This window comes from Citrus sinensis, chromosome 8 (genome assembly GCF_022201045.2).
Source record: "Citrus sinensis cultivar Valencia sweet orange chromosome 8, DVS_A1.0, whole genome shotgun sequence".
Lineage (NCBI taxonomy): Eukaryota > Viridiplantae > Streptophyta > Magnoliopsida > Sapindales > Rutaceae > Citrus > Citrus sinensis.
The window spans coordinates 26,704,991-26,726,121 of NC_068563.1; the positions used below are offsets into that span (position 1 = coordinate 26,704,991).

Below are 21,131 nucleotides of genomic sequence, written 5' to 3' on the forward strand. Positions count from 1 at the left end.
GCATGGGTCTAATGACAACGATTCTTTCTACTTGGTTCTTTTCTATACACTATCCCATTTAATATCTCACGTTACATTTTATCTTTATTTTGAGCACAAATGGGCTAGCCCCACGAATTAGTTCTTTTGCAACGCTTTTCTTTTTCCTTTTGAGCCTGGTCCTCACTTTCATATTATCTCCTTAAAAACTAATATGGAGTCCAGCATTAAGCCAAGAGTTTTTATTCAAATTGCCCCCATGTTTGACTCTTATTTTAGAGAGTTTTAAACGGTACATCAGATGTATTATAATCAACTAACGTATGTATATCATGTATGTATTTATTTTTTAAAAAATTACCATATAAATAATAATGATATTTAATTAAAATACACATGTCATACATATAATGATAATTGGGTATAATATTTATGATGTATTATAAAATTTTTCTATATTCTAATATAAATAAATGTATCATTTCCCAATGAAAAAAAGAAAAGAAATTAAATTTGAGCCATTTGCAACTTGTGATAAGTGGACTGGATAACCCATATTCCCATTGTACCAATGTATTCAAATTTGAAGTTTCTTTCAACTTGATCCGATATTTGCTTTATTCTTATCCACCTCTTTCGTTTTTGTTTGCTTTATTATCACCTCTCATTTTTAGTTAGAAACCATGCCTCAGCCCATCACAATCTGGGGCCACTCCAGATCGAGACAGCCCAAATCATCCGAAAGATTCGTGACCACTTATCTCCAAACACAGGCTATTTCGGCGTCATCTTCCATGTCAGCCAATCAGAAAGAGCCACGCTAGCACCGACCGAACTCATAAAATACGCAAATTGTAGATCCGGGCCCATGGTTACTGAGCAAAATACTGGAATCCTATCCGATTCCATATCTGTAATCGTATGTATCCTAAAACGACCTCGGCGGCCAGCTGTTTTCTACAGAATCTGGCAATACTAACCCACGCGATCTCCAAGCGCGTGAAATATATTCTCAGTATCTACAACTTCCGGTCACTGATTTCTTCTCCCTCTGGCAATGCTTCAATTCCAGCTCAAATCAACTCCAAATCCAGTGGAATTTAACTAATTAATTAATTATTTATTTATTTCAATAAAATAAAAAATAATTTTGTATTAGCGTATTGCCCTTTTGATTATGGCCATAATAAATATCTCAGTTTGACTCCGTAACTATAAAATAGACTCTGGATCTTGTCGCACCATTGACCTTATTTACGTAACATATTTTTTTACAACTATTTTCATTTTTCAACAATAAATTATAATTTATTTTTAAAAAATTTGGGAATTAAACATAATGACCTTTCACGTTATCGAAAGACCAAGAGCGTGTACAACGTGACTGACTGACCGCACGTGATTGTCAAAAACGCCGCCCTTATCCCAAACTGGAATATCCCTAAACTACCCTTTCGGGTTAAAAGGTGGTCGACGCAGCACACCACGTGCTTTATCGTATCTTTATGCCAACCTTTTTAGCCGTTGTTTTCCCGCCACCCACTATAAGAACAGACCTTCACACAGTGCGGCAACCACCACTTTCCCCGACTCGGTTCCTCCAACTCAGCCAAAACTCAGCAATTAATATTACCCAAAATAAAAAAAAAAAGTATATTGACTACTATTTATTACTACAGCGAGAAGAGGTTTTCTAACTAAGGAAGGTTGAGATTTGATTGATATTTGACTCAACGCTAGCTAGTATCATAATAGCTGGTGAGATTAAATATCGGGCAAGCTGTGGCATTACGTGTTTCCGAGTCAGCTCGTTGAAATGACACGCACGAAGCAACCATATAAAGACCGCTTGATTTCTCTCTCTCTTTAAACCGCTGCAATTTGTTCATTACACTGCTTGCTTGCTTGCTTTCAGCTGCACCATCTCTCCGAAAGAAAATCACTAGTGTTTTTTTTTTTCCTACTTTTTTTCCCGGTTCATTCTTTTTATCTTGTAATGTCTTGTTGGTTGCTGAAGAAAATGGGGTCGTCTTATGAATCAGAAGGTACTTATTTTGAGGAAAAAGAAGTGTCTTTGATGGAGATTGGATCTGGGAATTATGGGTATGTTTCATTTTCTTTAATGATTTTTTCTTTATGGAAAGTTTAAAATTCTTGAATATGTGAAACTTTGTTATTGAAAATTTTTTGTGTTATGAGTGATAGGTGCTCACACTATAAGAGGAGATGCAAGATCAGAGCACCTTGTTGTGGTGACATTTTTGATTGCAGGCATTGCCATAATGAAGCTAAGGTATGAAAGATATGATTTTTTTCTTTTCTCTTTAATTTTGCTAATTTGTTTTGTTATTTATTTTTTTAAAGCTTATTTTAATCTTTTTTTTTTTTTAATTATGTATGAACAGAATTCTCTGGAAACCAATCCTCTTGATCGTCATGATATCCCACGCCATGAAATTGAAAAGGTTTGCAAAATATCTTAATTTCTTCAACTTTTGATATGCATTGATACGATTGCTTACTTGCTTTTGCCTTTGTGGTTGTCAATTTGAGTCTTTTTTTTTTTTTTAGCTTTGGATTTTTCTTTTTTGCTTCTTTTTGCACGTTCCTGTATCTGGAAACACTGGTGGATTTTGTGATCGATATGAATCTTTGGATTCTTTGTAGTGAGGATACGGACATGGAAAAAGAAACAGGATAAACTTTGGACCAGTTAGGAATGAGGCATTTGTTAATAAGTCTTGCTGTACAAAATTGTCTATACTTTTGTACTTTTGTTACACAAATTGATATCAACCTCACCTAGACATGAATTTCTGTGGACTAAGTTTGACGACTGTGACTGTTTGATCTTGATACGTAATCAGATACTTATTTGATTTTTTATCTAATTATATCTCTTTTAACTTGAAGGTTATTTGCTCCCTTTGCGGCACGGAACAAGATGTGAGTCTTCTAAACATGATACAATACTAGCTTGATTAATTTTGTAGACACAACATAGAGGCAAATTTTGAAAGTAATACTGTATCTGGGTTTTGATTTCTTGTGTTGTACTGTATCAGGCTCAACAGTATTGCATAAACTGTGGAGTTTGTATGGGGAAGTACTATTGTGCAAAGTGCAAGTTCTTCGATGATGATGTAAGTTTCTAGACATCTTCTTGTATGTTTATCTTGTGAAATCTTTGTTTGCTATTTATACGATTATTCATGTGCCACATTGGTGATCAATTTCAGATAACAAAGAATCAATACCACTGTGATGAATGTGGAATCTGCAGGTGAGATTCTCTATCCCTGCTTTCTTTTGCTATACGCATTTGTTCTTATCGAACTATAGCTAATAAACATATTATCATTCTTCTGTCGGCATCAAATTATCTTCTACGAATATTTTTCTGGAATCTAATCTCCACTGTGATTTGCTTGCAGAACTGGAGGCAAGGATAATTTCTTCCATTGTAAAACTTGTGGTAAGTGAGACAAAACCAAATTTCTTTCCAATTACATCTTTGTTTCTTTCATTCTTAATGATTCTTTGCAACTCACTATCCAATAAATTTTTCAATTGCTGTTTCAGGATGTTGCTACTCAAAGGAAATGAAGGATAAACATCGTTGTGTGGAGAGAGCAATGCACCACAATTGCCCCATTTGCTTTGAGGTAATAAGATCATCCATACAGTTGAATTCTAAAGCAAAATGTTTCCAGAATTGAATGTCAATGACAATTTCTACAATTTTGGTTTGCAGTTTATATTTGACACCATGAAAGATATTACCGTCTTATGTTGTGGACACACAATACATTTAGAATGTTTGAAAGAGATGGAAAAGCATTACCGGTAAGCACAAATAAGTCATAGATTTTTTTGTCATTTGCACCTCTAAAATCATCTCATAGCCTTCACTAACTCTTAAAATCATCTCATGTCCTTCACTAACTCTTCAGTTACTAAAATCTCATCTATTTCTTAATCTTGCAGATACACATGCCCTGTTTGCTCAAAGTCCCTCTGGGACATGTCCAAGTTGTGGTCAAAGATCGATCAGGAGGTAAACCAGCAATTTCCTATTGCTTAGCAAGAAAGAAGATATCTCTATTTATTGCTTCTCTTTAAATTGCTTCATTTCTTAACACGTGTTTTACTGAAACTCCTCCAATCCAGATTGCCTCAACTCCGATGCCAGCAATGTACCAAAATAAGATGGTAAGTAAATAAAACAATGCATAATTCATTAATCAATCACAGATGACCAATCGGCAATCTTTTTTAATCAGGTGTGGATTCTCTGCAATGACTGCAGTGCAAACTCACATGTTCAGTTCCACGTTATAGCTCATAAATGCCTCAGCTGCAAGTCCTACAATACAAGACAAACAAGAGGAGATACGGCAACTACATGCTCATCTGGGGTGGCTGAGATTGTGAGTTAGCTCCAGAAAGTCAAAGCTTCAGGATGAACTAACCATTCTTTCCCATCATTGGGATTACCAACAACATGCCTCTGTAGCAGCAGGAAAACAGCTATACTGTTCAGAATTCTAGATCTATCAATGTCTGTGTGATCAATGTTATATCTCTGTAAATACACCTTTGTTAGTAGGAATTTAGTGAAAGCGTGTTTAGTAAAAGGGTTGAATTCAGTTGTTCTCTTGATTCATTCTTGTTTTGTCTTATAAATGGATAGAAAAGTCTTTACAACTCAATAGCACCGTGCATTTCCAGGAATTGGCATGAAAAACAGTGTCAGCCTAGCATCTGTAAATCTCTAAATCTATGATAGACCTGTCAAATACGGGGAGACTTCACTGCACCCGAACGCAAGAAGGTATTGAACTAAGCTTTGGAATTGGACTTGCAGCCATAGGCTGGGGCCTTAAGCTCATTTGGGCTTAAGGTTAAACTCCTCAGAGAGATGGGGAAGGGGAAGGCGAAGGAGAAGGGAGATGTGGTTTCCGTTGATTAGACATTTTCTTTTTATTGATGGGGTGCTGAAGTTGAGTTTCAAGTTGACTTTTTCTTGAATCAGTTAAAGCAATAATTGTTAAATTGAAAATACAAATCTTTGGCAGTAATGTGTCTACTATAAACTCAAATATAGAGAATGTGTACAAACGGTCAAAACACAGAAGACGCAAACGAAAGAAACATAAAAAATAGAGAAGACTGAAGTGTGCTGAAACATCAGGCATGCAATGCTTGTTAGGTTCCGCACTTCCCACCAACGGACAACTTCAACTTTTGTTGCGCAATTATTATATGCAGACATACGACCAAAAATGTGCGTATTTTTTAATGTGGCAGCGTCTCAAGCCCAACTGGGACTAACAGTTAAGCACACATTCTTGAAAGAATAAAAACAAAATTCGGTCAGGACCTCAGGTTTTGAATTTGGATCCAGTTATGTACCCATGTGGGTATTATATGGCTCTCTCGGTCTCACCATTGAATTTTTCATTTTTCGAGTCCTTCGATATCGATGCCATATAATGTAATGGCCATTTCAAATTTTCAATTACACAACTGTTCAAGTATGTACACTATTTGCCGAGTTTGAATTTTTTTTTCTTTCCCCCACCTCATTCTGATTTTCGCTTTGACCTTTGAGTAAGTGCCAAGTTTTCGTAAAGTATGTTGTTCTCGGTCTTCCAGGCTTCCCTGTCCTAAACAAAGAACGGGAGTCTAATTAAATATCACCATTACAGAGGAGAGGACAGAGGAGACAGGTCATTTATGACCTCGATCTTTCTTTTGAGGTTTAAAAAAAAAAAAAAAATCTGATTATCATTAAAGTTGTCTTGCACGTGGTTACTGCCTTTTTAGCAGCACCATGATCCCAATTGCCTCCAGCCACCCAGCTACCCCATAATGCAAGGTAACCACAAACATTCCTATGGGCAATGGCCCATGCTCAACCTCAAAGCCGGAAGCTTAGGTTTGACTGTGAAAGATATCATGAGTTTAAGCAAAAGGAGCCTTTTGACAATTTTAAAATTTATCTTATAAAAGCAGCTTTCTGCGTTTTAGGGAAGCGCTTTTGTGCTTTGTTGAATGGAGATGGGAGTCAACCACATAGGATCCTGAGTTCCGAACATCTTGCTTTGTTTTTCAACGGAGTAAAGGAATCCCATGCGCCATAATGAGATTGGTAAATTTTGCTCCCCAGGTAGCTGAAACAGTGCAGTTTCATTCAAACTTCAACTTCAATTTCACATTAATCTAAGCTAGATGTATGATATAATCGGGCACTTCTTTCTTCTTTTGCCGTTGCCATTAACAGCAAGACGGCAAAAGGATGATATTGATTGAAACTGTAGTTACAAAAAAGAACAAATCTCCCGTGAGAAAGCTGACTAATAAATTTTGCTCCAATAATTTTTTAAAAAAAACAGGCCCACTAGAAGTTGGACCTCAAGTGAAATGAAATCACTTTACATTGAAATGAGTGATTTCTACCTTTCCTTCTTTTTTTTAACCTTTTTTTAACTTTCCAGATGTACAAAATTTGTCACATGGACCCTCCAGAAAACTTCCATCATTTTGAATTCAAAACAAACTTTTGGTTTTATACAACAAACAGGATTTTACCGAAAGTGATCCTGTTGCTAGATGGCAAAATGCTCTCTAAGAGCAACCAACAACGGTGTCAGTTGGCACTTTGGATTGGATTATAACCCGAGCTCCTGAAGCAAGCCTGTTGGAAGGAAATCAAACTAAATTAGGCAACTAAAAAGAGAATATGGAATTTGAGAACCTACTAGAACAATGGGAGGAGTCAACACTTAACTTTCTTCGATTTTGATCACTTTCTCCTCCTCTTCTCTGAAGGAATCCAGCCTTTTGGATGGCTTTTTACTTGAAACAGATTCGGTGATTCTTTTACTACTACCATTGGATGTGCCACCGGACACAGTTTGTGAGCTGTCAACCCTATCAGAGGAGTTTCTAGGTTTGTCAGGAACAGGGGATCTCATGGCTTCACTTCGTCCTTGCTTGCCTAGAGAAGCCTTGATTGCGCGAGGAATGCATTTCGATTGCCCAGAATTTGACTCCTCTTTGTCCTCAACTGTATCCAACTGCTTAGAAATTCTGCAATCATAATTCTTCCATGAGCAGAAAGAAAAATTGCCTGGGAAGAGTGCTATGTTCCTACTGGTTAGTATTTATACAATTCCCACACCTAGAGAGGAGAAGCAAACTCAACCCAGTATTAGTTGTTCGATCTTAGACTGATCAAACCAAGCTTGGTTCTCAGATGTCCCTCTAGAGCATTTTCAAGCTTGCTCACATAACAGATTGTGCTATATATAGTTTACTGATTAGTTATCTCAGAATTCTCAAAAGAAAGCCAAATAGTTTGGTGAAAACACCTATGGACAATCGAGTTAACAACATATTCTGATAATATCAATTTTTTTTTGACACATTAAATCTGGGATGTCTTAAAAAAAATGGTCTACAAGCATTGGGGGCACTCCAAATTACTCTATTTATTCAACTTAACTAGACATGAAGCTATCCACCATCGCATGAATTTATTTTCCCAAATCATGTATAGCCATCATCACTCACTGATTTCTAGGAAAGGATTCAAAACATTGATACTACAAGAGGTAGAGCCAGTCTAACCTGTCGGCATTGTAGGAAGAAGAACGCTTCAAAGCATTATGTTCATCTCCTTCTTCCTTGAGGATTTTTGTTTCAATCAAGCTGCCACTGAAATATTCTTTGTCTTCCAATTTCAGGCCCATCAACCTTGGATTGTCAGACAAGCAATCAAGATCTCCAAACATTATAGAAGTAGAGAACAATGGGGATGGAAACTTTGTATGGGAAAATCTTGGTCGGTAGGTTGGAATAACACCAAAACTGTGATCTTTCACGGATACCGAACCACAGGAAATCAATTGCATCAACATGTTTGTAGCCTTGAGCCTTGCATTGGTTGGCATTCGAATTTCTTCCTCTTCGAGAATCCTGAAACTGTTAATTTTACTAACATCCGCTCTAATCAAGGATTCTAAAGTTTCAGTCTTCCCACCAGAAGATGATGCACTAGAGGAAGATGGAGGAGGAGAAACCGAAACTTGATGCCCAGATATCTCAGAATTCTCTTTTACACGCGGAACCTGTTTTTGACAAGATGCAGTAATTTCTGGTTCTATCGAACCATCATCAGTAGAAACACCCCTAGTACAGGTTTCTCTGGGTTTGGCTCTGTTCACATTTTCCTCAGTCTGTGTTGAAGCATCTGCTAACCCATCGTTCTTATAAACCTTATACTCGGTCAAGCTTAAAGAACCTCCCCAGGAAGAACTCTTCCCAGCTGTGGAATCGGGTGACACACCAGAAGAGCCTGGATGGTGAACAGAAGGAGAAAGGTCATCGTCTTGGGAATGTTTAGTTCCCTTTTCATTCATGCTTGAAGACGATGAGGAATCGTCTGGGCTTCTAGAAGACGCAGGTTCTGGTGCTGGTAATTGTCTCAGGCATTGAATTTTAGTAGTCACACCAGGACTGAAACGACCTGTGCAGATTAATGTTTATGAGGAAAGATTCTTTTCGATGTAAATAAAACTGTTAAAAGAAAAATATTACTGAATTAATTCACCTGAATTAGATTCATCAAAGAGCTCTGACCCTTTAAGAACATACTCATCTCCATGGGCAGGAAGAATTAGATCATCCTCACATAGATCATGCCACACAAACCCATTCTTGTAACTTCTGCATCAACCCATAAACCCAAAATTAGTAAAAGCAAAATAAGGATCCGTTTGGTTTCTAGGAAAACTAAGGTTAAAATTACGTATGCATACATGTATATACCCACAAAATTACAGCCCCAAAGCTCCACCAATAAACACTAACTCAAGGCTTCCAATTTTCGAAATTCTAAATGATTTTCCTGAGTTTTATCAGCAGCCAATCAGGAGAATGCAAGAAGGTTAAAAGATTTACCTCTTGCAAGACCATGAGTACATAGAAGCCATCCCCCTGCCTCTCAGAACATTAAGCCTCTCGATCACATCTGCACAAAACACACAATTCTCATTAATAATAATAATAATAAACGAACAACCAAAACGTCAGCATTTTTCATAATCTCATCAATCAATCAATCAAATAGTTACCTCTCAAGTAGAGACCGTCCCGTGACGATAATAGAACTTCAATGAAGTGAGGATGCTCGAGCTGGCGGTTCCTGCAAATATAGTAAACGACCGGCACTTTGCGAGTCAGCTGATGATACTTGGGAGATTTCTCCGTCCACACTTTGGCTCTCTCGGGACTCACTTGCCTATACTTCTTCATTCTAGTCTCCATTTTTCAGCCTCCCAAAACGGCACAGTTTCAAGCCTGCTGTCACTGGAACCCTAATCAAGTCAAAGGCATAACAAGAATAACCGTCAGCAAAGATATCGTTAGAAAACAGATGAATTCAAGATTTTGCGGGGGAGATTAACAATAAAATCCGGGAAAGAAAAAAAATTAAAAGCTTTTTGAAACTCAATAATGAGATTTTAAAAATGAATTTTCAAAATTTTACAATTTGAAGAATGTTGAGTAACTTGAACTAAATCAGATCTAAAACAACAAATTAAAAAGTATAAAACGAAAAAAAATACATATATAGTACCTAAATTACAAGGCGGAAGAGGACGAATAAAGAAGCTCTAGAACGACAGTGAAAGGCCAAAACGGATAGTCAAGTTGCATATTTCACGTAGAGCAATGATGTTAGGAAATAGAATGTAGAAAGAGAGAAGATTAAAACGGTGCGGATGATGATGATGGTGCTTGGACAGGGAAGAGGGAAGGAGCCCGCATTAAAGGTTGTGTTTGGAGTCGAGGGAGAGAGACAAGTGAATGTTTTGTTGGCTTCGTAACGTGCTTATGAGTTTAAAAGAGTGTGATTTACTTAAGAAAGAAAGAAAGAAAGAGAGATGAGAGAGAGGGAAGAAAGGGGCAAGTGATGGCGACGGGAGGGAAAGTCGCTTCCGTGTTATTTTATTTTATTTATTTATTATTTTTTCAATAAACTTTGAAGCTTCGTTTCGGGTCTTGTTTGGCTGATTCGATTGGGGGGAACAGAAACACTTTTGTTTTTTGAGCTTTTTGCTTTTTCTTTTTTTAATAAATTGTTTTCTAAATTTTTGAGGCTTTCACGGTTCAGGCCCGAGCTGTGCCTAAATTAATTAAGGTAGCGTTTATATTTTAGATTAAATTAGAAATTTTGAGAAGTGAGAATCTTAGGATTGGAAGTGTGGAGTAGGAGTGGGAGTAGGTTATTTACTTACACTGGAATGTAAGTATAAAATAGAGATCAGAATCTAATTTATGTGTTTACTTTGTCTTGAATTAAGAATAAATAATTTCAAATTATAATTTTATCCTTATTTAAAGAATTATAGTTTTTAATTACAAAACTAATGAAAAATATATTTAATGAATAATATTTATTTTATTATATTTGTAAATTTATTATAATTATTAATATTCTTAATTATGAACAATAAATTATTAATTTTAATATAAAATGAAACCTTATTTTATTTTATTTAATATAATTATATTAAATTTATTATTATATAAAATAATAATATAATATTATTTAGTACAAAATTAATATTTTCTTATAATAAACTATTTATTATTATTAATATTAAATAAATATAGTACTATTATTTTTAAAATAAATATAATAATATTATATTTATTAATTCTCTATTAATATAATATTATTATTTTAAAATAATTTTAACTTAGAATCAATGCAAATTATTATTTAGTTAAATATAATATTATTATTCAAATAAATATAATATTATTTATTTTATTTTATTAATTATAAAATATTAAATTAAATTAAATTAAAAAAATAAAAGGGTAAAAAAGGGAGAGGTGGGAGTGGATTACCACTCCCCACTCCAAAAATAAGTGAGGCCCACAGAGTGGGATTCCCACTCCCTTCCCATTTTAAGGAAGTAAACGCTGGAGTGAGAAGAATTCACACTCCTTACTCCCACTCCAACAAGTAAACACAGCCTAAGAGTAGAGAGTTAAAAACTCTAGAAGAAGACGTGCAATAGTTTTAAACAACTGACGAGTCGTACATTTCGTAGTGATCAAATTGACAATCGTATTATTTTCACTCCAGAGTAAAACTTGTATGACAAGTCGCGCATTACCTAAAACTTTTAATATGATAAGTCCTAGAAATAACAAATTAATGGACACGTCGTATTAAGGTTTGCGAGGGTAGTTTGTAGTTGTCTCGTTGCGAGTCAACGGTCAATCCAAGGGAAGTTACTAGCCAGGGATTTATGTGATGCAAATGCAAAACTGTATTTTTGTTTGTGAAAATTGAAAAGTTTAGGGGCTCTTATGTCATGATCCACTTTCAAAACTACTAATAACTTTGTAACAGAGATTTGGTTTATTTTGGGCTACTGCTAGCTACGATGGTGCTACTCTTCTTATTTTTAGTATTTGGTAAATATTTGTTATTGTAGTTTAATTGTTCATATAATTTTAATCTACATTCATTTAATGAAAATGTTATATTTTCATATTATTTCATCTAAAAATAATTTTAAAATCATATTTATTAGGTATTATCAACTTTTATTTGTCAATATTCTCGACTTAAAATTAAGTTACAATTTTACAATACAATCGAAGTTTAAGAATTTATCTGATATTGAGGTTGCACAATTGTAACTTAAAAAGTTATAATAATATCTGGTAGAAGCTAAATTGATTTATCTCACACTTATATAATGAAAAACTTATAATAAATTTATTAATGTCGTCAAAATTATTATTTAAAAATTATATTTATTTTTACACTATTAACTTTTATTTCATGGATATAATTTTTTTCAACAATAGTTATGACTTAAAAGTTAGGGTTATTTTTACATACCTCCCTTGAGGTTTTACATAATAACAGTTTAATAGAAAGTATGGTGGTATTATTACATCCCTCCCCTACTGTTAGTATTTCTATCAGTTGACTGTTTACAAGCCAAGAAAATGACAAAAATACCCCATTAATCCTAGCTGGTATTTGGCATTTAGGGTAAAAACAATTAAAAAAATGCTTCCCCAACCAATTCAACACCTTCATCCCATCCTCAAACGCAGCGGGGAACTGATTCTCCGGCGCCAACCTTTACCCAACCGCCACAACAATCACATCACAGAACCTTGCGATTCCCGCACTCACCCACCCGCCACCGTGGAACTGCAACATTACTGGCAGTTCCTCCTATTCACATCCACCAGCGCGTACCCCCTGTGCACATTCGATTTCCCATTCAAACTCATCGCTTCCGCGTCGGCACTGCTGTGGCCGCTATAGCTACTTCTCTGATACTCCTCTTTCCTTATAGCCACCGCCGTATTCGGGGAGCCGTAGCTATTCCTCCACAGATGAAGCAGGTCGCGTGGTAGCTCCGCCTCTACATTCTTCGAGTTCGCGTGCAGTTTAGGCTTGGATTGCGGCTGGAGTCAGGCTCGGGAGGGTTTAGTGCAAACTTGGGGAGAAAAATGTGGACCGAGAGTAACGTGAAAGGATCGATGCGGATAGATTCGCCGAGCGAAGATTGGATCCGGTTATGTAATTAGTGCTTCAACAGAAACTTGAAGAGCACACGCTCGAAGACGGATCAGATACCGTCCTAGTCTCAACCATATCTAATGCAATATTGAGAGATCGAGAAGCCGTTGTACTATGATTATTATTTTTATTATTATTACTGAACATTTGCTGAGATAAGGTATTGGAGTTAATCACTTTGCCACTGTTTTTTCCCCATAATGGCCAATTATCGTAATCTTTGAAGAGCCACGAGGAGCGATGAGAAAAATAGAGTTCTTACACGCCTTGGTCACCGAACTAGATATTCAAAACTTCAATTTGTTTTGTTCTTCAGATTTTGGTGGGTGGCATCAATGCTACTTTAAACCTTCTTTCACAACACTGGAAATCGTGCTAAGAAGATCTGCATTTTATGAAGAAAGATGCCATTTCTCTAGGGATGGCAGATTAACCCGCACCCGGCCTGGACCCGGACGAACCCGGAAAATCTGGGCCGGGTTGAACCCGTATCGGAGTGTAAAAAACCCGGTATCTGGAATGAATTTTAATGACCCGGATATATCCGGGTCCGGTTCCGGGTTGGAGTTAACCCGTATATCCGGAACCCGGACCCGGATATCTTATTTTAATATTATTTTTTAATTATATTTATTAATTAATATAAATACAAACATAACTTTCCAAAAAAAATATAAATACAAACATAAAGGAACCTTAATTTTATCATATTGAAGTTGAAGCTGCCGCCTACCGCAGGCAAATTGCCCGCTGCCAAACAACGATCCAGGTTGCTATCGTCGCAAGTTCGCCACCATCTCAAGTTCACCACCGTCGCAAACTTGGGTTCGCGCCACCGTTGCAACTCATACCCTCGGATTCACGGTGAATCGTTCACCACCGTCGCAGCCTCGCAGGCTTGCAGCTCCTCTATTCATCATCGGCTGCCCTTTTTTGAGCTGTAACAGCGCACCTTCATCATCATTTGCCGTTATTGCTCAGAAATTTATATTGTTGATGAGTGATTTACAATCTGGATGTGTTGTTGCTGGAAATGTATTAATATTTCATTTTTATAATTTTTAAAATTGATTCATTGATCCGGGTTCAAAACCCGGAATTCGGAAACCCGGATTTTTCCGGGTTGAACCCGGACCGGACCCGGGTGAAGAAAATCCGGGTTTTAATCCGGGTCCGGGAGAAAGAAAATGGCATCCGGGTCCGGAACCGGAAAGGCTAAACCCGGACCCAGACCCGGATTTTGCCATCCCTACATTTCTCTCAAGGTTTCTGGAATTTAATTTCTTTTTTATCATAAAGCAAGCAAAAGAAAGAAGTTGTGTCTTTACTTTTTGTTGGTGTAAATGTCTTTTGCTTTTCCTAGTGTAAATGTCTTTCGTTTTTGCTTTTAAGTATCGAGGGATTATTTGCCAAATACTAGCTGGGAAATTGTACCTCTAAGCCTTTAAGGTGTATTTTCGTCATTTTTCGGCTTATAAATGGTCTACTGACAGAAATACTAATAGTATGGGAGGGATGTAATAATACAATCATAATTTCTATTAAATTGTTATTACGTAAAACCTCAGGGGAGGTATGTAAAAATAACCCTTAAAAGTTATAGTTAGGCATGGCAAAAATCGGGATTCGGATCTGGATTTGGATTGATATTTTAAGATCCGCAAAAAATATGTGGATTCGAATGTAGGTAATATTCGTGTAGATTGCAGACATTTTTTGGATATCCGAATTCACATAATAAATTCAAATCTAATTTAAAATTCAACAAATTTGCCAAAAAAATGAAATAAAATCCAATCATAATTCAAAACCTAGAATAACATACAACAACACCATACATCCACAAATGAAAATACACCATAAATCCACAAATAAAAGTACCCCAACATAAATCAAACGTAAAAAATAATATAAATCCAAATCTAACACCACCATATATCTACAAATAAAAACACCACAAATTGACATAGATTCTATATAAAACCATCACAAATAAAGACACCACCACAAATCCACATAGGTTTTTTTTTTCATTTAACTTATATATTTTTAATTTAATTATAATTTAATAAATAAATTAATTAATTAGAAAATAATGCATACTTGCATTAGGATTTGAATACCCAATTTTCTAGATACACCTACATCAGGATCCGAATTTAAATTTGTACGGATCTTCAATTTTAATATTCAAATATGTATTTTTTTAGTGTGCGGATCTATATTTTTCTAAATTCGAATATTTCGAATCTTAGCAAATATTAGTTGAATACAAATTGTTTTGTCATCTATACTTATAATTTTTCAGTACCAAAAAAAGGCTTTAATAATATATTCTAAGCCTACTTTGTGAATTCTACAATGGATCAACATTAAATGTAAATGACAATTTACAACAAATTCATTGATGGGCTTTTTATCCAATTCGTAGTATCATGACTTCAAAATGTCCTATTACTCAAGTTGTTACTTCATTTCCAAAAAAAAATGTTACATAAAAATCTTCTTTTTTTTTTTTGTTTCATGTTTGTGGAAGGAAAAAGGAATAAGGAAAGTAATTTCTTTTATGGATTATTTTATCCTCTTAATTGACTTTGTAAGAAAGAATATAGATGAGGTTTAACTATAGTCACGAGTCGTAGCCTCGTAGCATGTTAACTCAATAATAATTCATTTGCATTTTTCTGTCCGTGTGGCTACATTCTTATTGTTCTTATCTGGTTCAATAAATATGGTTTAATATGATGGGTGAAGATCTATCGCGAGGGGCACCTGAATTATTTTTGCTAATTATTAAAATAACTGCCACTAAACGGATCGATTCGAATAAGTATGGCAATATTATTATTAATTTGACAATAAATAATTGAACTTTCCGTAAAAGTAAGCTCCCTAGCTACCTAGGAGGCTATGCCCTTTTGTGCACTCTTTTATTATTGGAATATTACGAAAACCTCTTAAATCCAAGCATTTGCTTAATATTTATTTATTTTTCATTTTAATATTGTCAAAATTTATATAAAACTTCCAATTTTGTGTTACACTAAATACAAAATAGTATTATTAAAATATAGTTGGTATTTTAAGTAAATGGAAGTGGAGAGTATTTTAGCAAGTTAAAATAATCAATCCATATTTTTAATATATAAATATGTTCGTTTACTAAATTACCTTTGATGATAAAATATTTAATGGACCAATGTGTCAAAATTTTGAAATTTAATCTTTTCTTATTCTTTTAGTAAACAAAAGGGACCACATTGTTAATAACCAAATGATAATATCCAAGCCGTTGGAATAACCTTTGCAACTCTTGGATTGGATCCAATGGTTAAATTACAAAAAGACAAAAAAAAAGGTATGAAACAACAGTTGCATTGTAGCTGAACCCTTATAAACATTATCACTGTACAAATATTTATTTATATGATTATATACACATAGAGATATTAGGGATGGTAAAATTACCCGCGAACTCATAAATTTACCCAAATTCGCCTATAAAAACATGCCTGCTGAGGGTAATTTTGCAGGTTGTGGGAAGGTTTGGTATTTTAAACTTAAACCCATTATGGATTATAGGTGGATTTGGCATTTAAGAGAAAAATCTGCCGTTTACCCAACCTCGCGTTTCTTATTTTAATTATTTATGGTTTTAATCTTAATCATAAAACTTACGTTAAAAATTTTAATCATAAATATATATAAGTTAAAGTTCCTAATTCTTAAAACTAATTAATCTCACTACAACATATATATAGACACACACACACACAGAGCGTAAGTTTTTTATAATTAGAATTTTATAATTTTCAAGTTTAATATTATTGATATTTTATTTTAATTTAATTGATTTCGTTTGTTTTGCTATAACGACTTGAACCTAATGATTGCTTATTAAAGTTGGGTTTTTATTTGTTTAATTTATTGTTAATGGTATTGATATTTGTACAAAATCTACTTGTTAATATTGTTGATAATACTTGTATAATGATTAAATGATGGAACAAAGCATTGATATAAGTGATGATAATTTGATCACAAAAAAAAAATTTCATTTTAGATTAATAGATTTTGCGTATTTGTTTTAATGTTGAAACTCTAATTTCTTATTTACATTGATTAAATTTAGAATTGAATATTGTATTATTAAAATTATTTTTTATGTATTATTGAAAGTACTTTTTAATATTTATAACTTTAAATGAGAAAACTCGCAAAAAGTTCGTTGTGGGTAGTCGGTGAGTTTGGTAGTTTAAATTTTTTATAGGTGTGGATTTGGTAATAACAAACCCACAACGGGTGGTACATATTTCTATCATTAAAATATACTCGTTTTTATTTCGATTTCTTGTAGATAAATTATTTCCTTTATAGACAACTAGAAATTAGAGCAAATTTTTAAAAGAACATATAAATAAAACAAATTAAAAGGTAAAGAGAAATATTCTTTACCTTTTTTTCCCCCCTTTTTAAGGCTGGAAAAGTAGAAATAATATTTATCACAATGAAGCATTTAACCGACGGGCATCGCTTAGGTGAGATTCATAAATTCTGATGGCCTTTTTTATTTGCCCTCTAGAGAACGGAATAAGGCTTTGATTATTTGGCCTTTTGCGGCGAGTTACACTTCACACGGCATATGTTGTGCAAGTTGCAACTGATTGATTGAGACCCAAAGAGGGTAGAAGAATCAATGCATAAATTGATTGATTTTATTAGTCATTTTGAAAAATCGGCAGATCATTAAGCATTCTATCACTAGGGTCTCTCTAAGTTGCAATCAGAAGCAAACTTAATTATTACTTATTTTTATTTTATTTTTAGTGATTGTAAGTTATATTCAATATAAATCAGAAATTGCCCTATCATCAAGATTATTAGATAAATAAAATCATTAAGATTTTGTTTTGCTGATACCGCTTCGGTCGGTTATAGCTTTAATAAGTAGTCGTTTGGTTGGCAAAGTTTTATTTGTTAATTACCTAACTCAGAGTCTAAAATGAGGGCAGTACCGCAACTCCGTAAATGATTGCTACTGCATATTAATTAGGGGTAGTTCGTTTTGAAGTTTAGTCTGCAAATCTGCTTCCAAGGAAGAGACATCTACTTATAATTAAATGTTCTTTTAACATTTGTATTTATGGGTCCGCCTCTGTTGCAACTGTTGCAACATACAACAACTTTTGTCCTTTTGTGTTTGATTACATTACATCACCTTATATTTTCTACAAAATTCATTAGGAACTAAAAGTTACAAAATTTTATATATAAGTCCATTTTTAGAATAAAATGACATTTGAAAAGAATTTTAATTTTATTATTATTATTATTATTGCTATTAAATTTTATTACTTTAATTATTATTATTTATGATTATTACTGTCATTATTATTATTAAAATTTATTACTTTTATTATTTTAATTGTTATTTTACCTTAATTAATTCATTATTATTAATATTTATCTTGTTATGATTAAAATTAAATTCATTATTATTAATATTTATCTTGTTATGATTAAAATTAATGTTATTATTAAAATATATTAACTTTTTTATTTTAATTATTATTAATTGTTGTTGTTATTATTATTGTTGTTAAATTTTATTAATTTTTTGTTTTAATTAACATTATTGTCATAATTATTATTTTTAGTTTTATTATTATTATTGTTTTAATTATAATATGTACAAATAATATTAGGGACTCAATTAACAAAGGACATTTTAATAACTTATAATAGTTTATTCCAATTATAAAATAAAGTAAACACATCAATGGGAATGTTGTTCATTCCGATTCCTTATTACAATTCTAGCTCATTTCGATTCTTATTTAATAAACGCACCATTAGAATATGCTTAGAACATAGTATTGTATATTGTTATAATAGTGTTCACATTAATTTATTACTTACCTATGTTTGGAAGTTTTAAAAGTTAGATTGTGGTCAATTATATAATTCACTACAATGTGCTAAATTTTGTCTTAATTGAAACGTTAAATATATTTAAATTATATTTTTACTTTTACTATAATAATTATAATATTAAAAATAAATTATATCATAATATTATTTTATTATATCATATTATATTTATATATTAATAATTAATATAAAAATAATAATTAAATATATTTTTTAATAAATTTACATAATAAGAGTAGATCTAGAAATTATAGTAATAATTTAAAAAATATGAAATATTTATGAATTTGTGGAATAAATGAACGTATTTATCTTTTTAAAGTTAGGACGCAAACATAAACTTTATTTTATATTTAACGAGTTGTGACTCTTATAAACTAGTATTGAATCATGCATTGTAATTACATAATATCAATAATAAAAGTCCTCTTAAATTTCCTACTTCTTATTCATATCATTTAACAACTAAGCCAATAAATAAAATAATAATAATTATATTTTTTTTCTGACATTTCAGAAAACAAGAGGGATTGCAATGAAAATAACCTAAATAAATACACTCTACCGTTGGATTTGCTTTTGCCATTCTTGTCTTGGATCCAATGGTTAAATTATAAAATGACAAAAGAAGTGGTATGTTGTAGAGCTGGCAAAATTTGACACGACCCGATTACCCGACACGAACACGACACCAATAAATAGGTATGGGTTGTCGAATTTAACACGATTATTAAATGGGTCGGGTCCGGGTCAACACGATTTTTTTCCGTGTCGGGTTAGGGTTAAAATTCTTGACCCATTTACCCGATTAATGACCTGATTATATTTTTTATTTTAAAATAATTTATAGATTCTTGTCATCAAAACTCAAATATTAGGATGATTTTTTTATTCTTTAAAAGGATGAATATAGATACAATATTTTATTTATAAAATTTTAAATACATTTAAAGCTTTAATAGTGTAAATGTATAAAATATTGGTAGACATGTATATTTTATAATATTGATATATAATATTATTTACATATATATAATTAAAACCTCAATAGTGTGTGTAATATTTTAGTAGATATGTATATTTTATAATATTGATAAATTATGTATGTATGAATGGATGTATGTATGTATGTGCATATATATGTATGACAAACTATAAATATTTAATGTAACTTTTATTTAATATATAGATATTAAGCGGGTTATTGAGTAACCCGATTATTTTTCCGTGTCGGGTTTGGGTCTAAATATTTTGACACGATTATTAAATGGGTCGGGTTTGGGTCGACCTAAATTTGACACGACACGAACACGACCCGATGACCCGTTTTGCCAGCTCTAGTATGTTGCAACTGTTGCAACATAGGCAGACCCTGTATTTATATCAATTTAAAGAAAAATGATATTTGACGTTTTGTATGCTACAGTACTACTATAGTGCAATCAGTACTTCTACTTTAATTTAATAGTATCTTCTCAAAGTTCAAATATTATTGCTTTGTGGTTTTAAACTAAAAAATCTATCAGAATCTTTCAAGGCATAAAGTTGTGGACAATATTAATGAATTGGTTCCGCCTAACTTACAATTAATGTAACTTATGGTTGCCCTGTAAAAGTTCATTAAGTCTCTAAACTATATATTATTTACAATTTATTGATAAGCATTATAAACTCTTTTAGATTGTAAACTTTGTTTAGTTACTTGCACTCTGTTTCATTTTATTGAAATTCCTAGAGTACCAATTCGCCCCCTATAATTTTAAATTTTCAAAATAACCTCCATTTAATTAAAAATATAATAATTATTAAATGAATTAAATTATAATAATTATTAAATGAATTAAATTATAATAATTATTTTATTATAATTATAATTTTTAAATAGATTATTATTATTATTATTAACAAGAATAAAAAGTATTATAATTAATTAATCTATTAACAATAATTAATAATAGTTTTTCTTTAAATTGTGAATGATAATAATTAATTTTTGAATAATAATAAAAATAAAATAATTAAATTAAAAATAATAATTATGATAAAAATTAATTAAAGATTTTACAGTAATTTGTTACAATTTAACTCATTCTGATTTTTATTTAAAGACAAAGTAAACACATAAATGGTAATACAACACATTCTAATTACGATTTATGCAGTTTAAGTAAATAAATTATTATGATACCAATTCCTCATTTCGATTCTGGCTATTCTGATTCTAACTTATTATGTTTTTAGCTAATTTCAATTTCTATTCAGTAAACGCACTATAAAATTGTAAACCACGCTATATTCAATTAAACCACTCTATATTATTTACAATTTTATTCATAAGTTTTATGAATTTTATAGTGCATTAACAATTTATTTTTATTCGCAAGTAATTTGTAACAAATTACTGTAAAATCCTTAATTAATTTTTATCATAATTAGTATTTTGTATTTTAATTATTATTGTTATTATTATTATTCAAAAATTAATTATTATTAATAGTTATCATTAAGAATTTAATGAAAAAATTATTATTAATTATTGTTAATAGATTAATTCATTATAATATTTTTTATTCTTGTTAATAATAATAAT

General features: G+C 32.3%; 2 protein-coding genes across 3 annotated transcripts; one reads left to right on the forward strand and one right to left on the reverse strand.

The window, feature by feature from the left end:
- Nucleotides 1-1,552: 1,552 nt before the first annotated feature.
- On the forward strand, nucleotides 1,553-4,691 carry LOC102627698 (E3 ubiquitin-protein ligase RZFP34). Its single transcript, XM_006487941.4, has 12 exons — nucleotides 1,553-2,082; nucleotides 2,185-2,272; nucleotides 2,385-2,444; nucleotides 2,893-2,925; nucleotides 3,045-3,122; nucleotides 3,219-3,262; nucleotides 3,414-3,454; nucleotides 3,562-3,644; nucleotides 3,734-3,825; nucleotides 3,967-4,036; nucleotides 4,150-4,191; nucleotides 4,263-4,691. Exons 1-12 carry the CDS (start codon nucleotides 1,976-1,978, stop codon nucleotides 4,416-4,418), a joined length of 894 nt encoding a protein of 297 aa, XP_006488004.1. The 5' UTR covers nucleotides 1,553-1,975; the 3' UTR covers nucleotides 4,419-4,691.
- A 1,525-nt stretch (nucleotides 4,692-6,216) lies between these two features.
- Nucleotides 6,217-9,906, reverse strand: LOC102627983 (protein SOSEKI 3). 2 transcript variants are annotated; one of them, XM_052432135.1, is made up of 7 exons: nucleotides 9,626-9,906; nucleotides 9,120-9,362; nucleotides 8,947-9,016; nucleotides 8,597-8,712; nucleotides 7,615-8,512; nucleotides 6,773-7,074; nucleotides 6,217-6,679 (listed from the first exon to the last, which is right to left on the reverse strand). In XM_052432135.1, exons 2-7 carry the CDS (start codon nucleotides 9,310-9,312, stop codon nucleotides 6,654-6,656), a joined length of 1,605 nt encoding a protein of 534 aa, XP_052288095.1. In that variant the 5' UTR covers nucleotides 9,313-9,362; nucleotides 9,626-9,906; the 3' UTR covers nucleotides 6,217-6,653. The 2 variants fall into 2 exon arrangements, with proteins under 2 accessions (XP_052288095.1, XP_006488005.2); XM_006487942.4 differs by lacking the exon at nucleotides 6,217-6,679 and having other exon boundaries at nucleotides 6,768-7,074; nucleotides 9,626-9,905.
- Nucleotides 9,907-21,131: the final 11,225 nt, after the last annotated feature.